Below are 26,075 nucleotides of genomic sequence, written 5' to 3' on the forward strand. Positions count from 1 at the left end.
TTCGTCTGTTAACAAAATTTGTGTCTCAAACTGCGGATTTAGTGCAATACTTTGTAGATACCACTGACTGAAGTTCACACGCTGTGGAAAATCTCTGGGGAGTAATGCCTGCACTCTTGAAATATGGTATGGGTATGACAAAAAATCAACCAAAATACACCAAACAATTTGATGACAAATATCCAGAGTTCTAGTGATCTTCCTCTTACTCGTCTCAGGATGTTCCTCAATTTCTTGCAGCACCGCTTCCTCAATTTCAGGAGTTCTTACTACATGAGGTCTATCTTCCGGAGTCCCTTTCTTGAAACTACCAGTTTCCCCAAGTCGACGATGAATATTTGAAAAGGTTCGGCTATCTGGTAAGGCACGATTAGGATATCTTTCCTGATAAATGCGCCTGGCTTCTGTTGCATTACCATCGGCAAGGCCATATACGTAATGCATTTGCGCCATTTCCGCATTCGTATAATTTACCATATTTACTGATATTCAGAAAAACAGCGGACTACCAAAATAACTTCAATAACACTTCAAAATCAATCAAAACTTTTTAACACCAACACCTTACTTTAAACCAACATCAATATTAGCTACTGACGTTTGCACATACAGAGAATTCGTTTTTTATTGCTATGGTGGGTACGCTGTTTTTTCTGCTTTCAATCTTTAAAAGAAATCACATATCGACAAACTCCATATTTCCAAGAGGTGCAGTAAATAAATTCTGCTACACGTCATTTATTCCAGGATAACTAAATTTATGTTTTCAAAAATTATTAAGCGGTGCTGCGTTATGACGTAATTTTAATTGAGAACAGTGCATCTGACAACAAACAAATACCTTTTAGATCCTCAATTATTTTGCAACAAATCTGTTCTCTTAGTTTGCTTTCAGTCGATGCACGATGAGCGAAAACCATGCGTCGGACAAAGAAAACCCAGCAAATCAAATGTGCTCAAAAATGTATGGAGATTTTAAAAATAATTTTTAATTCAAGATAAAGCAGTGGCGTAGTATTTTTTTCGCCAAAAATATACATTTCAAAACTCGTACGTACGCCACTGGCAGAGAAAATTAAGAAAATTGTACATCAGAAAATGCGCCTTGAGGCATGGAATATATGTACCAAATATGCCAATGATGTCTACAAAATTATTTCAGGTATTATTAAAAAACTGATTATTTTTGAACTTTGCCACCCTGTATCTCAAAAGTTAAGGCGTTTAGGACATACGTCCATAGGAAGTTTTTTTCTTAAAATGGGTCTAAGAATTACCTCCTCAAATATTAGCATGTATTTAAGGAACACCCTTTAAGGAACACCCCGTATATATATATATATATATATATATATATATATATATATATATATATATATATATATATATATATATATATATAAAACATTTATTCTACTGTGTCGTGGTTTATACAGATCTAAATATAGAATTTTGTACTCTATAAAATGATGCCATTCTTTTTTCTCCAAATTTCAATTCAATTCTCTACGAATACGAATTGAACCAAAGCGCTACCGAAACAGACTTTCGGCAATGATAGTTAATGAACGCACTGTTAGACGTTGTGATTTGCGAAATTTTGTTCCGGTGATTTTAGCCTCGAAGATAGGCCCCGAAGTGGTCGATCTACAGTAATCCAGGACGGGGATTTGAGGACCTCGGTGGAAACTGACTCATCACAAACGGTACGTGGGATGGCGGAAGAATTAGGCGTCAGCTCCCCTGCGGTTTTTGATGGTTCAAAACGTAGTGGCTAGGTCAAAAAAACTCAAAAAGTGGGTGTCCGCGATTTGAATGATCGACAGAAATTGTCACTTTTCTAGGTGGTCTGTTCTTCTTTGCTTTTGCCCAACCAAAATCGTCTTTTTTTGGATCGGATCGTCACGTGTGATGAAAAGTGGATCATCTACATAAATGTAAAAAAAAATTAAATAAATAAAGAAAATATAAATCGAAAAAAAGGTTTTCAGAATATCAAAGAGAAATAGAAATTATGATTAAACAAAAATCGTTCTTCAATATTCATATTTAGTAGCAAAAAAATTTGTTAATCAACAAATGTGTTTTTAAGCAATAACATTTTTTGTAAGAAACCATTTCGTTTTTGAAATCATAATATCCATTACTGATAAAAATATCCTCAAAAAAACTTTCATATATTTCATAAATACATTTGTTTATAACAATTATTTAAACAAATAGAGCTAAACATTATGAAAAATCATTTTATGTAACTTTAAATAATAAGAATACGAATAAATCTGAATATAATGGAGTTACATCAAGTGAAAAACAATTATTATATACAATATACATTCAAATACATATAAATAATACACACTATGTAGTCATTTTTAAAGAAGTCTTCCACTGAATAAATAATCCGATCAATTAAAAACTCTTTGAGGTTCATTTTAAACTTTTTGATATCGAAGAATTTTTTTAGGGTAGAAGGTAGATAATTGAAAAGTCTTGCTCTGGTCAAAAAGGGAGACTTTTCATAGGTTGAAGTCCTATGTTGTTTAATTTTAATTAAATTTCCCGATCTTGTGGGATATCGATGGCATTGAGAATTGGACTCGTAGTCATTTATATTTTTCCACGTATAGACTAAACAACCATAGATATAGATTGCTGGGAAAGTCAAAATTTTATTTTGTTTTAATGAGGGCCTACATGATTTGGTTCTATCTAGATTAAAAATTAGGCGAAGAATTCTTTTCTGAGCTAAATGGGTAGGTGATGTCGAGATGCTGACGAGCAAGAACACTGAAATGAGCTGGAGCCCCTTCGTGCATAAACCACGTGTTGCCTCTTACAAGTACCGGCACTTCTAACAAAATGAGTAAATAATCTCGCAGAAAGTCCGTGAAGGATCCACCTGTTAATCTAGCTGGTAGAAAAAATCGGTCAATTAGGTAGTCACCAATCATTCCTAATACACAAACGTTCAGCAAAAATCGTTGCTAAAAATAACTCTCTCTAATGGGGAATGTTCCTCAATTTGGGATATTACAGCAAATGCAAGTTTGAACAAACTAAAGTTGAGTTTAATTCATGAGTTTTTCAAATTCACTTCGAAAAGTATTCAAATTGATGTTTCAAATGTTGGGTTTTAATTTTTAAAGGGATTTGTTTCTAATTCACATATTGGCAACAGCGTCTATATCAAGTTGAAATAATTTATACGTACCTAGATATTCTACTTTAAAAAAGAAAAATTATCTTTATAAATCAACAATTAAGGCAAAATATAAATTATAGTTCAATACCACCTCCACAAGTTACATAAACAACAGTTGTTATGTTATTTATTTACATAGAGGAAGATAGGTTAGGTGCACAAAATGTCATATGTCACAGAATGTCTCGGAACATAAGTAAACAGAACAGCACGCCTCTGAAATATGTCATCTTTGTTTGTCTCATACAGGTAACAGATTCATTGTCCTTCATTAGCTATAACCGATGTTGCCAAATGGTGAAATAGAAACGAATCCCTTTGAATGTTGAATGTATTATTCCATTCCTCTTTTTTAAGTATTTAAATATTTTTTTAAAAAGAAAGGTTGAAATGATAAGTTTAAAATGCTTTGTTTTAGAGCTTTTCTATGAAAACTACTTGATTTTCGTCAGGAAGAACATTCCCCATTACTTGGGGATTTTCATCGGTCCAAAAATGTTAATTGTGAATGTTCATAATAACATCTCGTGAAAAATTAGCTCCGTCCGTAAATGGAATATTTCGTAAACAATTATTATTGTGTGCCATCGTATGAATCAACCACCTGGAAAACATTGATCTTGGGTGAAAATCCTGAGGCAATAGAGGTTGTACCCGCCGTATGTGATATGGGTATAGGAGGTTTCGTTTCAGAACTGTCCAACGGTTTTTGTATTGACTCCCAGTTGTAGTTTAATCTTTCTGGTACTATTTAAACGATCTTCTATCTCATAAGTATAGCTTCTTCTAGTTCAGGCGTTGTTACAGTTTCTGGTCTTCCACCCCCTGCATTTTTGTTAAAACTCCCAGTTCCATATAATCTTGCATGTAGCGTTCTGAATGTTTTAGCATATGGAATAACTGGTGCAAGAATTGAAACCACACGCGCTGGTAAAGTTGGAGGAAGATCCACATTTTTATCGAAAAATTGTGTTCAGCGACGAGGCTCATTTCTGGTTGAATGGATACTTTAACAAGCAAAACTGCCGCATCTGGAGTGAAGACCAGCCACAAGCATTGCAAGAGCTACCGATGCATCCCGAAAAAGTCACTGTGTGGTGTGGATTATGGGTCGGTGGCATAATCGGGCCGTACTTCTTCAAAGACGACAATGGCCGGAATATTACTGTGAATGGCGAACGCTACCGTGTGATGATTGACGACTTGTTGTTGCCCAAAATGGAAGAATTGGACATGCCGGACATGTGGTTTTACCAAGACGGTGCCACATGGCCCAATTAAGAGCCGCCTTCTATGAAAAGTTTATCTCACGTTTGGGGCCCGTCAATTGGCCGCCTAGCTCGTGTGATTCAACGCCTTTGGATTATTTCTTGTGGGGTCATGTTGAGGCTCATGTCAACAGGGATAAACTAGCAGCGACTAACGCTCTGGAAGCCAGTATTGAAGCATTTATACGTGAAATATCGGTAGATGTTAGAGAGAGTGTGCCAAAATTGGACCTTGCGCATGGGCCAATTAAAGCGGAGCCGTGGACAACATTTGCATGAAATCATCTTCAAACATTAAATTATATTGATCGTTCTATCGATTCCAATAAAGATTTCATCGATTTTTTCAATTTTTTTGTGTTGTTTTGGAAATCAAATCCTATACCTCTTAAAAAATTATAAACTGCGATAATTATAGACCGATATTTTTTATATATAATCTAGAAAAATCACTGGAGTTCATAATCAAAGTGAAAATTTCAAAATTCCTGGACAAATATAAAATTCTTCTAACGAATATGGATTTCGAGGAGCTGAATCCATATATGATGCAACTGAAGTAAATAACTACATAAATCTTTAGAACACTTAAAAAGAGTCATCCATGTTCGTGCATATTTGTGGATCTAGCTGAAGCATTCGACACCGTTTGCCATCAAAAACTACTCGAATCTATAGAACGAGCTGATTAGTAACATTATTATTGTATGATTTTCAAATCGTATTAATTGAAGTGCAAGAATGATAATAGAATTGTCGTTTCTTGCATGCTATTTTGGCATATCTTAATTTCAGTCATTTCATATATTGTATTTTATGTCGATAAATTCAATTAATAAAATTAATAAAAACTAATAGTTCTAACTTGTGGGAATCAGTTAACAAAATATGTGGTAAATTGAAACCCAAAACTAAAATAGAAAAAATTAAATTGAGTAACAATCATATTTTTACAGATAAGGTAGATATCTCTAATGGCTTCAACGACTACTACAGTGAACTTGGCCAAACCCTTTCGGAAAAAATAGACCAACCTCAAAATTACATTAATGAAAATCACAATGAACCAAACACAATGTCCCTATATGAAACATCTGAGGAAGAAGTAAACTTAGTCATAAAAAATCTTAAAAATAAAAAATCTCTGGGATGGGATGATATTCGTGCTGAGACTCTGAAAAAAATTTCAAGCCAAATCAGTTCACCACTCACTTATTTGATAAATGAATGTTTTCGAAAAGGATGTTTTCCAGACTGCTTAAAAATTGGTATAATTAAACCACTACATAAGAGTGAGGACAAAACCAGTATAGGCAATTATCGCCCTATATCCCTGCTGTCTATATTTTCTAAAATTATCGAACGAATTCTGAAATCAAGAATTAGTAAGTTTTTAGACAAGTTCCATATAGTATCTGACTTACAACACGGTTTTAGAATGGGAAAATCGACAGAAGATGCAAAACATCATTTAACCCAACAGATATATGAAGCTTTGGATTCTAAAGTTCCAGCAATTTGTATCTTCGTCGAGCTCTCAAAAGCGTTCGATACAGTATGCCATAAACGACTTTTGGAAAAGGTTAGACAGTATGGACTTAGAGGTAATATATATGAACTCCTTAAGAGTTATCTCCCAGAAAGGATACAATTTGTTAACATTGATGGTGTTATCAGCAATCCCAGGAAAGTAACCTTTGGTGTCCCTCAGGGAACCGTTCTGGGACCCTTACTTTTTACAATTTATATCAATGACATGATGACATTGCACACGAAGGGGAGAGTTCTTAGTTTTGCTGATGACACTGCAATATTCTACCAGGCACACACGTGGTATGACCTGAAAAGTGATATTGAAAATGACTTCAAAATATTCAAGTCTTGGTTTCAGTTCGACAAACTCACTTTGAACTGTGACAAAACACAATATTTACCATTCACATCTTACTCGAATAACTTACCAAACCTTGGCTCCCTGAATATAGACAATAACACACAAATACCTGAAGCAACAACAGTTAAATACCTAGGTATTATACTTGATCGACACCTTCGATGGGACAACCACATAAAAAATGGTGTCAATAAAATGAGGGACCTACTGTCTAGATTCAGGTACTTGAGAGACTTCCTCGATTTAAAAAAATTTAGAACGTTGTATCTCTCTTTGGTCCAGTCGCTTATTAGTTATGGTATTTTGGGATGGGGTGGAGTGACTGAACACCACTTACATAACCTGAATGTAATCCAAAAATGGATTATTAAAATCATCTACCGAAAGAATATTGACTTCCCAACTGATTCCCTGTTTCAAGAGAGCCAATTTCTTGATGTAAGGCAGCTTTTTTGTCAAAATGTATTAAATAACATCCACAAGAAAAAAATACTAGTAAATACTCGAGATCATAATTATGAAACAAGAGGGAAATCAATATATACCTGCACAAGTGCAAAAACAATTGGTCAACGTTCATGTAAATACATCGCTCCAAGGTTATACAATCTACTACCAGCTAAAATAGAAAGGATAGACAAATTCAGAAAATATAAAGATGAGGTCAAAGATTGGATCATGCAAAGTGGAAGAGACATTTTTAATAATCTTATAAATCTAAAATACTTACGATGAAGCAAAAAACCAAATTGAGAGCTCGTTTTTATTTAATTTCATACTCTTTTATATTCTTTATCTTCTTTATTTTAATATTTTTACAATTATAGCTAAAGTTTTTGGTTGAAGAAATCCTTAATCAGGATAGCACGTTACAGGATAGGACCCCCGTCTTCTCTTGCTCGTACAAGTCTGTCGAAGACTTCTGAGGGTTGCTCGTAGGGGTGTGACCGGTTGACGGAGGGAACAAATATATTCAGTGGCTCTGCTGGTTATATGTGTATACTGATATATAAGTAGTAGATATATTAGATGTGTGAAACAGTTAGTGTTTACGGTTATGTGTTCTATATATGTATGTATATATTTGTTTGTTTGTTCTAGTATCATCACATACAAGTATTTCGAATACTTCCGTGATGTTTTCAATGTTTACTCATTATTATTCATGTAACACTGTTTTCTTTATGAACTATTTCCTTGAATAAACATTATCATTATTATTATTATTCAATACTGTCTCTTTCTGGTGTGGAGAAAGTATTTTCATCAGAATAGACTTTCAGTTAGTAATAAAAAGGTAGTTCCAATATTTCAGAAGTATTTTAGGAGATTCTGATTCATTTCCAAGTCGAGAATATTCACTTTTGATATTACTGCTTGTAAGAAATTTCGAGACATTCGTCACCATTGCATTATATAACAATACCGTTTTATGTTAATTTCATTCTCTTCTTTTGGGTAAAATGAAATATTTTTCGAAAAAGTGAAACAAAAATTATAAAACATGTATTTTTTTTATTGTGCCTAATTTTTTCAAAATCCCTCGATTTTTAACTTTCACACAATAACTTTAGTTGGTGAAGTAACGTCCTTTCTTGCAATATTATAGTCCACTTGGGTACCATCCAAATGAATTTGTACTTTTGCTGTTCCATCAAGAGGGGTGGTTTTGCTAGAGGGTTTCGTTTCCTCTCTGAAACAAAAAACAAATGAGTTTCTGAAATAATCATTTTGGTTCCTGTGTATGTTTGAAATGATCTATCTAAAAATGATTGAGAATAATATGTATTGATTTCACGTTTAAAGTTCTACAATGGTGCTTATCACGGTGATCTCTTTCTGATAAACTAACGTCCTCACCTAACAATCCTGTATCCATTTTCATCGGCCTCATAGTAAACTGTTCGGTGAACAAATCCATCGTCATATTCGTACTGTCCCTTAACTTTGAGTCCGCTTCTTACTTCAGCTCTGGATAGGAAAGAACCTTTGATATTGTCGTCCATGTATGTAGAAAATTGATACTTCGCATTTAGGGCTTGTTGTCTTTGTTGATCCGGAGTAAGTGGGTCTGGGATAGGTGCAACAATAACCCTTGTAGGAGTGACAATCCTGACATTGCCCCATTGCTGGATCGACGAATTCACTCGAGTTTCAACGGGCTTCACAGGCAACAATTGTACAGGCAATGTAATGACAGGTGGAGTTGGTTGAGGTTCAGGTATGACGACAGGTGTAGTAACTGGTTGAATCTCAGGAGGAACCTTTGAGGTAGTCTGAAATATTTTATTGTTATTAGCACTTGAAAGATTGTTCGAATGATTTTTTTTATCAAACATACCACTTTCCCCATCCCCCTCTTGAATTTTAATGATCTTGGATTGTGAAATGATTATTATTATTATTTGATAACATTTCCTACTTACTGATGAGAATGAAAAAATGGATTTGTATGAAAACAGGAAAAACAAATAAATAAGTTATCAATGTCACAAATCAAAAAACATGAAATGAAAATTTTGAGAAAGGAGTGATGTACGTTTTTCGTTGTGATTTTTCAAAACAAACGGATAAATTTTACTGAGATTGTTTAGATCTGATCTTTAATTCATCTCTTGTTTGTTGTTATCTATCTCAGCTGTTCCTAAACATAATCTTTCCGGAGGATTCTTTTAGGTTCGTAAAATTTTAGTATTATTATAAGTTAGTGTGACCAGAATCATACTGAATAACATGCTCTGCCAAGACACACGATTTAACATTTTTTCTTCAATCACTCTTATGACAGATAATGCGACCAGTTAATATTCTAGATGCCTGACCAATATATGACTCTCCCCGATTTTGAAAAAAAATCATAAATAATATTTGATTTATATTTTTGTTTTCCATGGGAGTTTCCATCATACTATGTAAATTTGATATGGTTATAATATTCTGAAGCATTATTTGATTCGAAAGTGAGTTCTTGAATATACCAACAATAATTCACTTTGATAAAACCGAAGTTAGTTTCAAAGGAATTTTCAATTGATAGAAAAAAAAAAGAAAAAGTGAATGAATGTATTCAAAACTCCCCACAAACATTTTTGGTGACCAGGCAGATGCGAATCAGAAGAAAAAATACCTCTGAAAAAACATTTTTCATTGCTCCGAAATAATTTTTCTTCATTCAGTTTGTACACCAGACATTCAAAAAAGAATCAAAACAGATACCATAAACAGAAAATACTGCGTAATGTAATGTATAAATTAGTATTCACAAGGAAAACTTTTGCACTCTTCAGAAGTTTTAGGTAAAAATACTAGACTTCAATAACAATCAAAGTGGTATTAATTGAAACAGGTACATTATTAATGAAATTTAACATTAAACGGATGAACAACGTTACTTACTTCTACTCCGTTAAGATGCTGCTGTAAAAATTCCAGAAATGATGCCATGACTTCGGGATCATTGAGAACAGCAGATGCAGGTGCGGGCGGTGTTATAGGTCCATCCTGAGTTTCCAAAGGTTTAGAGTTGACCGAGAATACACACAGCGCGATGAAAATCAGAGAACTTGGACGACACATTTTGGCGAACTGATGACTGTTGATTCTTCACCTTGTTATTTATACTTATAAATCATAATAGGATATTCATTTGACAATTGTTTATAAATTGTTCCATAATGGTTCCAAAATTTCTCTTCTCTATTTCAAATTTCGTCGGCCATTTCAGCGATTAACATTTTGTAAAGACATTTAAGAATACTTAACGGCGGTATGTGGAATGTGAAAATGGAAATAAAACAAAACGATTTCGTCTCGTCAACTTGGATAGCAATAAGTTGATCATTACTATACAGTTCACCATCCATAAGGTAGTACTGTATGAACCAAATGTAAATGACACTGAGTCGCTATCAAATTCAACTTCTACATACATATGACAAAATCAAGCGAATAGTACACTTTGAGAAACAGTGGATCAACATCGATCACAAAAGTTATTTGTTCGATCGATGAACTATTTACTCTGTAGAAATTCATATGGAATGTAGGATAAAGAAAATAACTTTCATCTGATTTGTACTAAGATTTTTAATTGTTGCGACCAGTTTCGGTTTGTTGAACCATTTTCAAGTAAACTGACCCCTTTTGGTAAACAAATCCTTGAATATACAATGATACAGTCAATGTCCTTTGAGTACCTGCAATAGATACCTGTAATAACAAAAAAGTTACACAAATTATCAACACCAATACCAAAACAATGATTATTTAACTTATATAATATATCAAGATTACCAACTATTGATCCAAAAACCTACTTTTGAATTTCTTCAACTACCAATGGATCCCAAGCTTGTTTTCAAAATTTACAAATTCAAAAGGGGGACTGCATAGTTCTAGTTGGTCAATGAGGGTTTTGAAATTGGGTTTTTTATATAATTTATTTATTTCCAATGCTTTTAACAAATTCGTCTCTCTTTCTTTATTGCACGTATGAAGAATGTTCATGTTCTCTTCATTTATTGTGTGGTTTGTTTCCTGTAGAAACAAACCACAGATGCTCATACACAGGGTGTTTATTAAACATGCGGCAAAAAATTATAACTATTCCTTGGCTATTCTAAGGATAGTTTGTCCTTTGATGATTTTCGATAGGGCGCTTTATTTCGAAGATACGGGGCGAAAAAATATTTCGACAATAACAATTTTGGTAATTTTGAAATTCAAATTATCTAAGAATAATTCGTTCAAGCCAGTCTCAACTACCTACACAGTAGGTTAATGGACTGACACACCTATCAGAAAACAACTACTCCCCTAGCTAATACTACGAAGGGCGTTAGATTATATCCGACAAGTGTCAGTGCAGGATTCTTCACAGAAGTTATTTCTGCATATGCTGTTGGCGATACCACTGCCGCAATAGATTTTCAATTATTGGAACACACTTGCAGACCGGTTTCGGGCTGTTTGGCCACTCGTCAGTGCAAGATAGTGTCTATCATCAACATGAAGTCGATGATTTCCGATAATTGAAAATCGAATTCCGTCAGAGTATCATTCCTCGAACTAAGCTGAAGCCTACAACAAACAACAGGTTTGACACCTGTCGGATATAATCCAACGTCCTTCGTGGTATTAGCCAGGGGAGTAGTTGTTTTCTGATAGGTGTCAGTCCATCAACCTACTGTGTAGGTAGTTGAGTCTGGCCTGAACGAATTGTTCTTAGATAATTTGATTTATAGCCAGTCTTCAAGTATGCCCACTGACTATATGTGAAAATTTTGAAATTAGTAACGTAGCCGAAACAAAACAATCAGAGGACCGGCAAACGATATTCTACACAATTATCTATATAAGAGATTTCAGAAAGTGAAGTTTGGAGAATATTGTAGTAATCCTTTAGAAATATCAATTGGGGTACCACTAGGAACTGTGTTAGGCCCAATATTGTTTCTTATTTATAAAAATAGTATTGGATTTTTGAAAAACTCTAAAGCTCATATTATCTCGTATGCTGACGATACTACTTTGATTTTTCTGCAAAAACTTGGGATGAGGTTATTGATGATGCAAATAATGGATCGGAACAAGTCAAAAAATGGCTTGACCAAAACCTACTTAGCTTGATTGTAAAAAAACTAAATACATTTTTTTTTCTCTGATTGCAGGTGATCAACCGATAGTAAAGAAATGTTTATTTCAATGATTATATAATTGCAAAATCTTTTTGTAGAAGTTATTATATTCGTGGTAGAGCTTGTATTTTAGCGAAACAAGACATTGAACTCAGGAAAATTGTCGCAATAAAACAACTATCCATAATGTAAAAATTGTTATCATAACCGCTTATCGACCTCCAAATAGTGATGTACATTTGTTTTTCGATTGTTTGTTACAGACACTGAAAATTGCAGGGAAAAAATCTGATAACATTTATCTTTGTGAAGACTTCAACATTGACTGTCTAGCGAATGCAACCAATATTAAATTACTGACAGACCTTTTTGTTTCATTTCAATTAAAGAATAATATGTTCGGTCCAACAAGGGTATTTACTAACATTAGTGGTCATACAAGTAAAACATGTATTGACTCTATGGTCACTACATTACATGGTGCTATCTATGGTTGTGAGCTTATCCAACCTAACATTGCTGACTATCTATCGCATATTGTCATTATCAAGACAGATATTTCTAAGGGAGTAAATGCATGCAACCCTATTAAATCAATAATGAAGCGAATAGTTAATCCAAATAATGTAAATGAATTTCGAACTAGACTAAATGGTATAAATTGGTGTCCAATTTTATATGTCTGTGCTGAAAAGCTTTGCCTTTTTCCTAGAGTCTCTGTCCTGGTGTTTTGATGTATCATGCCCAATAAAACAAAGTAAAGTTGAGTAGCCTAAAAACTCATGAATAACTAACGATGTTGTTCAAGAAGGAAAATGCTTAAGAGAAATGTTCTATCTGATCACCAGTTATGTAGAAATCGATGCATAAAGCATGCTTACGTATAAAATAAGATTGAGGGAACATAAAAAAACAATCGAACGGATTAAAATTAACTATTTTTCTGAAAAATATTGGGAATGCAGCCAACAAAACGAAGAAGACATGGAAAATAATACATAGCGAACTAGGAAAACCAATGCAATGTTTTTTTTATTTTTACATTTATATGTGTGTACTGTTACTGACCTGCTACTCGTGTAAGTTACTCACAGTTTACTTTACTTCCCTTCACTTTATTTATCCCACTATGGAACTAGGAATCCTAATATTTCACAAATATACAGTGCATTTCTTTAATGTATACCCCTTTTATTTTTTGATCGGGTCGACTCAAAAAATTGAAATTTGGGGTAATGAAATTATTGCATGAATACTTTATTTTGAAATGAAATTGACAGATGAAACTTTCAAGATGGCGACTGGGCGCCATCTGGGAAAAAGAGTTGAATGGAAAGGGCGGTCTTGTGACATATCATTTTGAAGCTCCTGACGAATACTTCACAACCCTAGAATATGAAGTCAATATCTTCTGTTGAACTATCCTTATGTTTTATCATAATAATTGTTGAATCTAATACACCTGCTGTCATCTGTTAAAACATGAAAATTGTCTTAGGTTAATTTGTGTTCTGTCATATTTTGATAGTTAAGAAGAAGCAGAAAATTTTGTTTTTGAGTGCTATGGCAACAAGTTGTAGAAGAATGAAGTTCAGAATGTATGACAGTAAGAAAAGAGTTTGATTGCTTACTTTTATTTTTTCGATTCGTTCTTCAATAAAACTAATCACATTTGAAGTTGTGTCTATCTTAAAAGTAAAAAACCGTACAGGTTATGGGCCCAGGCACCCTTCAGTTAAAAGCAGAAAGTGTAAAACGTAAGCAATCGTAAAAATTAAAAACGGTAACAACTAAAAACAAAAATGGCGACTGCAGCTCAGGACGACGCAGTGACTTCGGTCGAAAAACTAACAAACAATGAATCGTACCAGATATGGAAGTTTCAAATAACAATTATACTCAAAGCTTATGCTTTATGGGACATTGTTAGTGGAAGAGAAGTTTTGCCATCTTCTGATGACAGTAAAATAGCAGAATGGAATCGTCGAGATGCCAAAGCCCAAAAATTAATAATAACGACAGTAGACAAAAAGATTCTCATGCATATAATCAACTGTAAAACATCCAACGAGATGCTCGAGAAACTGAGTGATATTTTTGACAAGAACACTGAAGAACAAAAATGCAGCTTATTAAAGGATTTTTTTAACTTAACATATGATAGAAGCAGTGATATTTCAATACATATAAGTAAAGTTGAAAGCCTGGCATACAGACTAAAAAGTTTGAGTCAAGATATTAATGAAGAAATGATTATCTCCAAGATACTTTCAACGTTACCAGAAAGTTATGAATACTTCAACACAGCCTGGGATTCAACACCCAAAAGTGAAAAGACATTAACTAAACTCACCTCAAGGCTATTAGCAGAAGAAGCCAGATTCAAAGAAGAAGAAGAAGAAGTTACAGAAGAAAATGCAGTAGCATTCGTGTCAACAAAAAGTGAAAAGAAGGGTTCCAAATATAAATAAAAAGTAACATGCTTCAAATGTAATGGATTGGGGCATTTTGCTAAGAACTGTCAGAAGCAAAGAACTTGTTCGATCTGTAAGAAGAACAATCATGTTGAACAAGATTGCTATTTCAGAAAGAAGAAACAGACACCAGAAAAAATGCAGAAGGTAGCATTTTTGACAGAAAAAAATGAAAACCCCGTAGACGATAGAGTTTTTGTTGTAGACTCAGGGTCATCTTCGCATATGTCTAATAACATAGATTTTTTCGAAACACTTGCTGAAATTACATCAAAAATTTCAGTAGCTAAAAAGGGACTTGATATGAGAAGTCAAGGACTGGGATCAATAGAAAGAAGTGAAATTATTCTAAATGATGTACTTTTCATTCCTGATTTAAGTAAAAACTTATTATCTGTGAGTGCCATTACAGAAAAAGAAGGAAAAGTGATATTTGACAAAAACAAAGTGACTATCTTGAAAGATGAAATGAAAATCCTCGAAGGGACCAAAGGTGAAAATGGTCTTTATATGGTGAATTTGAATATACAACCACAAACTTTTCTATCAGAACTTGAAGAAAATCAACCACAAATATGGCACAGAAAACTAGGACATTTGGGGGTGAATAACTTGAAAAGATTAGTTGACATGTCAACTGGAATCGACATCAATAAAACTGATCTTGATAAACTAGTAACAGTATGTAAAACATGCCTAAAAGCTAAGCAAACCAGACTTCCTTTCAATAATGTAAGAACTAGAGCCACCCGCCCTCTTGAAATCATTCACACAGATTTATGTGGCCCCATCGATCCCATCACATGGGATGGTAAGAAATACATTCTAACATTCCTCGATGACTTCACTCATTACTCCATGATATATTTATTGCAAAATAAATATGAAGTATCTGAATACGTAAAGGACTATATCCAAGAAGTAGAAGCTCACCACAACTTGAAAGTGTCAAAAGTAAGAAGTGACAATGGAACAGAGTTTGTTAATGCAGATCTGAAATCTTGGTATAAAAGAAAAGGAATTGTAATGGATCTTTCTGTACCACACTCTCCTCAACATAACGGTAAAGCAGAAAGGTTGAACCGTAGCATAATGTACAAAGCCAAAGCACTGATTTTTGACTCTGGTTTGAACAAGAAGTTCTGGGGTGAAGCAGCAAGAGTGGCTACATATCTTTTAAACAGATCACCCAGCGAGGCAGTTGACATAACTCCAACAGAAAAGTGGACAGCTAAAATACCAAATCTTTCAAATATTCATTTATTTGGATGTAAAGCCTATGCCAAGACACTGGGATATTTAAAAAAACTTGACGAAAGAAGTAAGGAGTTCATTTTCATTGGATATTCATCGACTGGCTATCGATTGTGGGACAAAGAAAAAAAAAAATAGTCATAAGCAGAGACGTAGTCTTTGAAGAACCTAAAGGTGATATTCAAAGTAAAAGCCCAGTACATTCAAGAATATTAATGAAAGAAATAGAAAACTTTGAGAAAAGGGAAGAAGAGGAAAACGAAGTTAAAATGACAGACGAAACTAATGAACTTTCAGTAAATGATGATCTAAAACACCAGGAATCAGAAGATGAGATAGAAAGTGAGGTTAAAACAACACGATGTGGTAGAAAAGTAAATATACCAAAAAGATTTCTGGATTATGACCTAACACACTCTGATAATGAACATTCTATAGCGATGCTAAGCTACGAAGAAGTAATGAAAAGTAATGACAAAGAAAAATGGATACAGGCCATTGAGGATGAAAAAGCTTCATTGAACAAAAACAACACTTGGACATTGGTGGATGAAAACACAGTATTGAAAAAAAAAATCTAACCAGCAAATGGGTGTTTAAAGTTAAAGATGATGGACATTATAAAGCTAGACTAGTTGTAAGAGGATGCCAACAAAAATATGGTATCGATTATATGGAAACATTCAGTCCAGTAGTTAACATAACTGCTCTAAGAATAATACTAGCCCTAGCTGCCTGCACTAATTATTACATTAAGAAATTTGACATCAAAACTGCCTTTCTTTATGGAGACCTGTCAGAAGAAATTTTTATGAAATTGCCAGAAAGCTACACAGAAAAAGGCAAGGTATGTAAACTTCTAAAATCTCTGTATGGTCTAAAACAAGCCCCTTTAGAATGGAACAAAACATTTACTAATTTTCTGAAAGAAAATGGTTTACACATTCTAAAAACTGAAAATTGTATTTTCAAAAATGAAAACAATTCTCTAATACTTGCCGTTTATGTTGATGATGGAATTTTAGTCGGAAACAATGAGATAGAAATGGAAAACTTGCTGAGAAATCTTAGAAACAAGTTTGAAATGACATCCAGTAATGATCCAGAATCCTACCTTGGAATAAAAATTAAAAAACAAACAAATGGGATCCTATTGAGCCAAGAACAGTATGTTGAAAACATGATTCAGAAATTTAACATGCAGGAATTGAAGACAGTGGCAATATCATTAGTTAACAATGCTAACTTGGAAGAAGACAATCTCAATATCAGCTTTCCTTACAGAGAGCTTGTTGGAAGTTTGTTATATGCATCGAGTAAAACCCGACCAGATATTGCTTTCGCTGTTGGATATGGAAGCAGAAACATGGAAAAACCAACAACCCAAGATGTATCAAATATGAAATGTACTCTAAGATACCAAAACGGGACTAAAAATTTTGGTATAAAGTATAATAGAGACTCTAATCCAAATGAATTAATAGCCTACAGTGACAGTGATTTTGCTGATGATGTGAAAACCCGAAAGAGCACAACTGGGTACGTAATATTTTATTGTGGTGGACCAGTAACATGGTGCAGTCGTAAGCAGCCTATTGTTTCGCAGTCCAGTACGGAGGCTGAGTATATCGCTGCTGCCGATTGTGTTAAGGAACTTATCTATCTGAAATTCATGATACAAGAATTAATAGGAAATGATCTCAAAGTTACTCTTCATGTGGACAATCAAAGTACCATAACATTAGTGAAAAATAACCAGTTTAATAAAAGATCAAAACACATTGACGTAAGATATCAATTTATCAATGAGAAGGTGAGAGAAGGTACTGTGAATCTTGTGTACTGCTCAACTCATGAACAAATCGCAGATATTTTAACCAAGCCATTATGTGCGACTAAATTTGGTAAATTCAGTAACAGACTAGTGTATAAAGATGTTTGATGTTCAACTTGTGTAAAATATCATTTGTTTAATGTTAGGTATTAGATTCGAAAATTAGAAGAAGATGTTGAACTATCCTTATGTTTTATCATAATAATTGTTGAATCTAATACACCTGCTGTCATCTGTTAAAACATGAAAATTGTCTTAGGTTAATTTGTGTTCTGTCATATTTTGATAGTTAAGAAGAAGCAGAAAATTTTGTTTTTGAGTGCTATGGCAACAAGTTGTAGAAGAATGAAGTTCAGAATGTATGACAGTAAGAAAAGAGTTTGATTGCTTACTTTTATTTTTTCGATTCGTTCTTCAATAAAACTAATCACATTTGAAGTTGTGTCTATCTTAAAAGTAAAAAACCGAACATCTTCACCTACTACAAAATTGCGAAACATTTAATAATTTCCTGAAGACAAACACATTCATATCGATATTTCTAGAAATATTCCTTTTTATCTACCATATAGCAATTCCAATAACCCGATAAAGTTTGTTAGGTTAATTTTTGTTTATAAAAACATCAAAAAAGGCAGTTCGACAATGAACATCATTGTTCAGTTAGAATATTCTCATTCAGTTTACGGTTTCACTAGTAGAAAGGTACCACGTCAACAATCTCTAAAATGGTAAATTCTTGTCCATTGGAAAAAAAATTTTAAGCGATTTTTATTTACGGTGCGACGCGTAACTTTCACGAGACCGAAAGGATTATCGATGAACGTTTTCCGAATCTTCTTATCTGTAGAAAATATTTGAGGGAAGTTGTATTTCCAACTACTGGTAGTGTACATAACAAAAAGCCCCTAGGTCATCTGTCCATTCCGGAAGAACAGCAAGTGCAAATAATTGGTGAGAGGGTAGTAAATCCTGAACTGTCTCCTATTTCCGTCACGAATGTTTGCAAGGTGTCTTTTTCAACTGTGTAGAGACTTTAGAAGAGGAATAGGTATCATCCATACAACATTAAAATGTTACACCAATTAACTGAAGATGACCCTGATCAAAGAACAAAATTCTGCGAAATCATGACGGAAACCATTGCAAGGCATCCTACCTATCTCCACAATATTTGTTTTAGTGACGAATGTACATTTTCGTTAAACGGCAATGTTCATAGACAAACTTGCCGTTATTGGAGTGACACTGACCCTCACGTTTCCTGGAACACATAGCCATTATCCAGAAAAAATTAACGTTTTGGGCAGGAATATTGGGAATCTATTTTGTAAGACCTCTATTTATTGATCAAAATTTAACAGGGAAACTGTATTTGAATATACTGAAAACTACTGTTGACCCTCTCATCACTGAAATCGTCGAAGCGAATCCTAATGAATTCGATATGAATATTGTATTCCAACAAGATGGAGCACCACCACTTTACTCCAGAAACTATTTGGATACTACTTTTACCGGTCGTTGGATTGGCCGTCAAGGTCCTATAGAATGGTCAGCCTGCTCGCCAGATTTAACACCTTTGGACTTTTTTTATGTGACTATTTGAAGCAACTGGACCTGCTCTAATGTTGGATATACGGCAGAGAATAACAAATATTTGTAGAGATATTGACGTTACTGTGTTCGAAAATGTTCAGCGTGAAATATCGGATAAGCTGTTCATATGTCAAGAAGTTCAAGGCAACCATATCGAGCATCTTCTGAACTGACCTCAAGCTTATTACCTCATATTATGTAGTAAAATGTCAATGTATTGCATATACAACAGCAGTTTTTTTGCCCAATTACAACAAAATTTATCTCAATATATGTTTTGGAATAAAAGTTGATACCTTCACATCCTACAATCGTAAAATTTTGTTAGATATGTTTCACTATTTGCTTTCCTAATGAATTTGTCGATCTGCTTGCCATTGAATACTTCTGATTTTTTTACCATTCTTTCTTTTAGGAAATGCGATGACCTCTGGGAAAGTAGCTATGCTTACATTTCTCTTTACTGAAATGGTACATTTCCACATAGAATATACGCTCCAGAAAGTAGAGGATTTGACAGTTACAAATTTTTGCGCCAAATAAGCCAAAATTGTATCCTCTGTAATAGTTTTGCATTTCTTCGTATCCATCCATTTCCAGATCAAATCATAAATGTTTTCGTACCTGGACTACGATTTTTCAGACAATAATTGTGCTGGTGCTGCATTGGATATTTCGTTAGGCACATTATCGAACTCAATATCGCTGTTGCTTTCCATAGTTTATAGCGATACTTTATGCATAGAAACACTTATTCTGATGCATAGTGCATTGTACCTCAAAATGATATTTTTCAAAAGTGACATCAATATTGTTTTCAAGTTATAAATAAAGGTTTCCTTTTGGTTCCAAAATGTTTTTTGAACAATATCTACCAATGATTTATTTTGGTATAAATATTGATTTCGAATACAATGTTCGAAATTTAAGAACTGATACCTGACAAAATATGTCGGTTACTAAGAATCGCATGTTAGATGGTAAGACTACGTTAATCCGCAACTCGCATAAAATTTCCACTTTTGAATATTGTCATTCCTTGGTGACAGTGGTCAAACCACATTTCAACACGTTTAAAAAAATCAATAATAGCAGTGAGACTTTTTTTGTTTAATAATAATGTTCCAAGGTCGCTTGTTTGAATTTTACTAATAGCTCATAGACTTCAATATTTTGGTTTCAAAAGTATTGAAAGTTTACTTGAATGTTGTAAGAAATATGGTTTCAATGAATATTTTGAAAATTAATTTCAAATGTGTTTGAAATCTTCATTCCATTATTGTGAAACTGGCCTCTAAATATTATGGCATGTTATCCACTTCTACTGATATAATTGTATTTTAATGCAAATTTTATCGACAAAAACTTTCTCTCATTTATTGATAACATTCTTTTCGAAAACGAATATGTTTTGTTTATTTCTATCTAGTTTTTCATTTACTTACATCATAATTTTTCGACAAACTTGTTACATTAATATATTTATTTTGTTCATATTTTAATTACATGCATTTTCAAAACTAAACCATCAACACATACATTTTTTCAAAATATCTATCAAACGTTCATTTGAAATAGTCGTAAATCATCCCATTCTGTCATCATTTGAAAATGTGTTTCTTCACTCTGAAATAATATCAGCAGATTCTCGAGTGGTATAAAAGCATTCCTGTAATATAGGCAACTCACAACACAAATAACTGTGATTTATATTGCGTATACGTATATTAGACGATACTAGTTTACTTCAAAATGTTAATTCGAAAGTTTTGTCCATTGTCATGTGTTTTTATAGCTCAATACCTCAATAAATATTTTATATACTGTGTCGTAGTATAATGATCGATAGAGAATTTTGTACTCCATATCTGTAGAGTAGGGAGGGTGAGTGTAAGCCCATAGTACTTAGGCCACATGTGACCCATTTACATCCTACCGAGGAGTTGTTCTCCTAGATCATCGTCCATCCTGTCCTTTCCAGGAAGGTGGACAGGTCACTGAGAGACATCTCCTTTATATCGGCAGGTGTAGGCCAAGACTCGCCGAACACACACTCTCTTATTGACGATAACTCCGGGCACTCGCACAGGACATGCCTGACAGTCTCATCTTCCTGTTCACACATCCTGCATTGAGGTGTGTCCACCAGCCCCATATTATGAAGGTGTTTCCTTAGTTGACAGTGACCAGTCAGAAATCCTACTGTTAGGTGTAAATTTTTCCTGGTCATTGCCAAATATTTCTTCGGCGCCAACTTCCCAGGGTCACCCAAGGTGATCCTGGCAAGATTACATCCTTTGGTTTCGTCCCATTTCTTTAAGGATTGAGCATGGGTGTAACACTTGACTAGTTCCGCAATTGTCGAAGTCATCAGGCCGTAGGTGTCACTGGGTCCTAAAATTCTTAGTCCAGCCGCTTCCTTGGCTAAAAAGTCGGCAATGCGATTACCTTTACTCCTGTCGTGCCCTTTAACTCTAGTGCTAGCCCTGAAGTTATACGTTGTCTGTTCAAGGCTAATAGGGCTTGTCTGCTGTCACTGCAGATTGTTATGGTTTTGCCAGAAATTCCTTTCTTGATTAATTATTTTGTGGCGATTGAGATACCAGCCAGTTCTGTTTGGACCACGCTGGTATTTTTACCCATTCCCCACCTAATTCTTAGGCTTAGTGGTCTGGAATACACTCCACACCCTGAGCCTTTTTTTGTTTTTTAGCCGTCTGTGTAAATGCGTACTGCATTTATATCATCTGACTCTATGTTCTGCTTGATTTGTATTTTTTAGGGTTTATTAAACACAAACCTTGGTTCAATTGCATCGCTTGTTGCCTGCAGCAGAGGTTGCGCAGTAAGCGCTTCCCGTCACAGGCCCAGCCTCAATTGACCCATTCCTACTTCGAGGTTCACACCAGCCGTGCGCAATCGTACCATGGCCATCAAAGCAACCTCCTTAACGTACAGATCAAGAGGGGTCAGGTCCGTGATTAATTCCATTGCCGCGGTTGAGGTTGTTCTTATGGCTCCTGTGATGTTTAAACAAGCCATTCCCTGTATTTGGTATATTTTTGGATGGCCGTTGCTTGTAGAACTTTCGGTCCCCATGCAATGGCTCCATACGTTAACATAGATCTTATTATTGCAGTGTAGATCCAAGTGATCACACGGAGTGAAAGACCCCATGCGCGTCATACTGTCCTCTGATATTGCTCATAAGCAACGTATGCTCTTTCTGCTCTACTCTGTAGATGAGAGTTCCATGTCCTGTCGAGGATAGTACCAAAGTATTTTACCTCTTCAGAGAAGTTTAGTTTGCTTTCGAAGATTTCGGGAGGTTTTAAGTCCGTTTAACCTCTTTTCCTGGTGAAAAGGACCATCTCAGTGTTCTTGGGATTGATCGACACTGAGTGTTCCTTACACCATGTTTCTATCAATTTGAGCCCATCCTGCACTCTATCGCACAGTGTGTTTACAAATTTGCCAGTCTGCTAGATAACTATGTCATCTGCGTACGCAATTGTGTAGAATCCATTTTTGTTAAGGTGATTAATCAGGGTATCCAGAACTATGTTCCAGAGAAGGGGTGATAAGACCCCCCCCCTGTGGACATCCCCTCATGACCAGTCCTTTCACTGTGATGTCTTCTACATTCATACTTGCTCTACTAGAGAGCATATTGAGTATCCATTCTCCTACTACCAGGGGTACATTCCTGGAGTGTAGTTGCTGGGTAATTGTTGGAAAGGTTATTTTATCAAACGCTCCCTCGATATCTATGAATATACTCAGGGTGGATTCTTTATTGTCCAATGATCTCTCGATTCTGCCAAGCACATGGTGAAGGGCAGAATCAGTAGACCTTCCCGGAGTATATGCATGCTGATTTGGATGAAGTGGGTTGTGAACTAGTACTGGTTTTTAAGAAAAACGACGTGAGACTAATTGGTCGGAATGCTTTTGGTAGGGTGTAGTCCATCCTACCTGGTTTGGGTATAAATACTACTCTTACTTCTCTCCACTTACTGGGAATATACCTCAGAGCTAGATAGGCTCTTTGTACTCCATATATTGATGCTGTTCATTTTTTTAATATTTTTTTGCCCGTTTCTAGCTTATTACTATATGATGTCGTCTAGCTATTTTCAGCCATTTTTTCTCTATGAATTCAAATTGAACTAAAGCACTACCGAAACACCCCGAAAAATTAATTAGGCATTTGGATTGCGAAATTTCGTTCCAGAAATTTTAGCGCGAAGTGGTCAATCTAAACTATATCCATCTAACAAACAAAGTAACCCAAACAAAGATAGATGCGTGATCAAAGCGTGATCACCACGAACATTTGAATCTATTGGGTAAAATAAACAAACCCCCTTACGCTGGCAAATCAGATTTAAAGGCAATCGGCTGGCGGAATTCATTGGGAGTGGTCAGTTACGTTTCAACGCCTGTGGTGTGTACATATACGGTATTTTACAGTTTGAAATCTCCCAAATATCAAGTACTGATACGGCTGAAGAAACTGCTGATTTGTGTCGTACACTCCACCTAAAAAATGTTCCTATACCCACCCGCACATTAACAAAAAAAAAATCGGACGTTCCTTAGTGCGACTCTGTACAATCAGCCTTGTCTGGAAGATCACGTGCACTAAGCAAGGTGATGTTTCGGAGCACTCCGTTGCTTAGATGGACAGAGTAGAGTATACACTTATCCAGGACGAGGATTTGAGAACCCTAGTGGTGACTGACCCATCATAAACGCTGCTTGAGTTGGCGAAAGAACTGGGCGTTAGCTCACATGCGGTTGAAGCAGTTTCGCGAGCTTGGTCATGTGTGGCAGATAAAAAAAGCAATTGCCAATGCAATGAGTGATGAACTCAAATTAGATCACGCCTGATATGTTAAATAATGTTAGAAGACAGTTTTATTTGAGATTAGAATGTTGCCATAGCGTTCGCGGTGAACATTTCGAACACCTCCTTCGTTAACATCAATATTTCTTTTTCGTATTCTACATTTCATTACGTTTTGAGTGTATTTCATCGAATTTCGGTAACCACATGATTTCAATTTATTTCAATTGTTACAATGAACTTGAGAGCGATAACATTTTTGAATAGAGAAGGAAGAGACCTTTCAAAATATATATCACAAACCTATACTTCCCATTTGAAAAATTGGGGGTTGTACCTGTCATTCGAAGAGGGTTGAAGGTAGGGGTGGCATTTTTACGTTGAAGAACATCAAATTATAATTTACATTTGACGTATTTCGGTTTTTTTTTAACAGTAACCGAAATAATGAGTTTATTTCATTTGACTCTCACACACTGTATATTTCAACAACTTGAAACTGTATTCCTCGTTGTAAAGAGCCTCAGGAAATTTTTTTCTGAAATATTGAGAATTTTGTAATTTAACACATACATATTACAGGATGAAAGATCATTTTATTCATGGGCCACTACTTTTGCATCCAAATACAGTGTGTTTTGTAGAATGGATCTATATTCAGTGTCTGCTACTGAAAAACAATTTCCACTAATGATTCTACTTCCACTGTGTGTCACAGAGCTTGCAAAAAAAAACAAAATGCGCTATTATCTATATTTACACGCAATATTAATCTAAATCATCACAGTTAAATATTCATTCCCCAATCTTCCTTGATCATGTCCGCTCCTTTTTCGGCAATCATATATGTCGGACTATTTGTATGAGCTGCCGGTATTTCAGGCATAATAGAAGCATCTATGACTCTCAAAGCTTTGACACCGTACACTCTCAGCCTGGGATCTACGACAGCTTTCTTGTCTTTCGGCGGACCCATTTTGCAAGTTCCACTTTGATGGTAAATCGTGAATGTGAAATATCTTGTCATGCACTCGAAATATGGATCACTCGCGAAGGTTAAGTGTGAACATTGTGGAATTGGAATGTCATGCAGCCTCGTCCCTATAGCCTGTAGCGCGGGTTGCTCAGTTATATTCAAAATCAGTCTGATTCCTTCCAGGATAGTCTTCATATCTTCCTCAAAAGCGAAATAGTTAGGATATATCCTGGGTTTTGATTTGTAATTTCCATCTTTCAGCATGATTCTGCCTTTACTCTTGGGCCTCATTAACATGGGAAACACCATGAAACTTTCTTCATTTTCGATTGGTTTGAAAACGGCATCGTAAATTTGATCTGTTATTCCGAAATCTTTCCTTAAAGTCTCATCAGAGACAATGGACCCGCCTTGGAACAACAATTCCATATCCGGATAACCATCTGGGTCGTTGGGATTGGAAAAATCGTGGAAAATCAAAACCTCACAACCTCCTGGTATGGACATTGGTCCTTTGTGATGGTTGAGGTATAAGTTCAAGTTTTCCTTGTTGATAATCCTATCTGTGCGCAAGGAGTAGGGTTGGTTTATGAGAAAAGTTATACCCCCCGTGGCTATGTGGTCCATCAGATTATACCCAACTTTTAAATTGCTTATTACAGGTATTCCTAATGAAGTAAGATGCTTTTTCGGGCCTATACCGCTCAGCATGAGCAACTGTGGTGAGTTTATGGCTCCGCCAGACACTATTACTTCTTTCTTTGCTAACACTCTATGGGTTCTGTTATTTTTAACAAACTCCACTCCAAAGGCAGTTTTAGTTCCGGGGTCTATGAGTATTTTAGATACCATAGAAAATTTGGTCATTTGTAGGTTGGGTCTCTTTGCCACTGGATGCAGGTAAGCTCTACTGGAACTGTCTCGATATCCATCTTTCATGCTGAGCTGAAGCCTGGATACTCCTATCTGTAATGAAAAAAATATTTGATGAATAATAGTGAAAATAGCTGTTGAAGTTTTTTTGCGATTGTCGTTTTTCTTGGGTGACTCATTGCAGTTATTTGAATTTTTTGGTAATATTCTTTA

At 35.0% G+C, this 26,075-nt stretch overlaps 2 protein-coding genes across 2 annotated transcripts in view; both read right to left on the reverse strand.

The window, feature by feature from the left end:
* Positions 1-7,868: 7,868 nt before the first annotated feature.
* LOC111511047 (uncharacterized) lies at positions 7,869-10,223 on the reverse strand. Its single transcript, XM_023167054.2, has 3 exons — positions 9,764-10,223; positions 8,228-8,643; positions 7,869-8,060 (listed from the first exon to the last, which is right to left on the reverse strand). Exons 1-3 carry the CDS (start codon positions 9,941-9,943, stop codon positions 7,925-7,927), a joined length of 732 nt encoding a protein of 243 aa, XP_023022822.2. The 5' UTR covers positions 9,944-10,223; the 3' UTR covers positions 7,869-7,924.
* A 14,529-nt stretch (positions 10,224-24,752) lies between these two features.
* LOC111511046 (glucose dehydrogenase [FAD, quinone]) overlaps positions 24,753-26,075 on the reverse strand; it is a 30,971-nt gene continuing 29,648 nt past the window's right edge. Inside the window, exon 5 of the mRNA XM_074174196.1 lies at positions 24,753-25,955. Within this exon, the coding sequence (XP_074030297.1) occupies positions 24,801-25,955 (1,155 nt within the window). The 3' untranslated portion in view covers positions 24,753-24,800. The remainder of the gene's footprint in view (positions 25,956-26,075) is intronic.

Source organism: Leptinotarsa decemlineata, unplaced genomic scaffold (genome assembly GCF_025532065.1).
Source record: "Leptinotarsa decemlineata unplaced genomic scaffold, Ldec_3_MD MMD2_tig00000505_RagTag_RagTag, whole genome shotgun sequence".
Taxonomy (NCBI): Eukaryota; Metazoa; Arthropoda; class Insecta; order Coleoptera; family Chrysomelidae; genus Leptinotarsa; species Leptinotarsa decemlineata.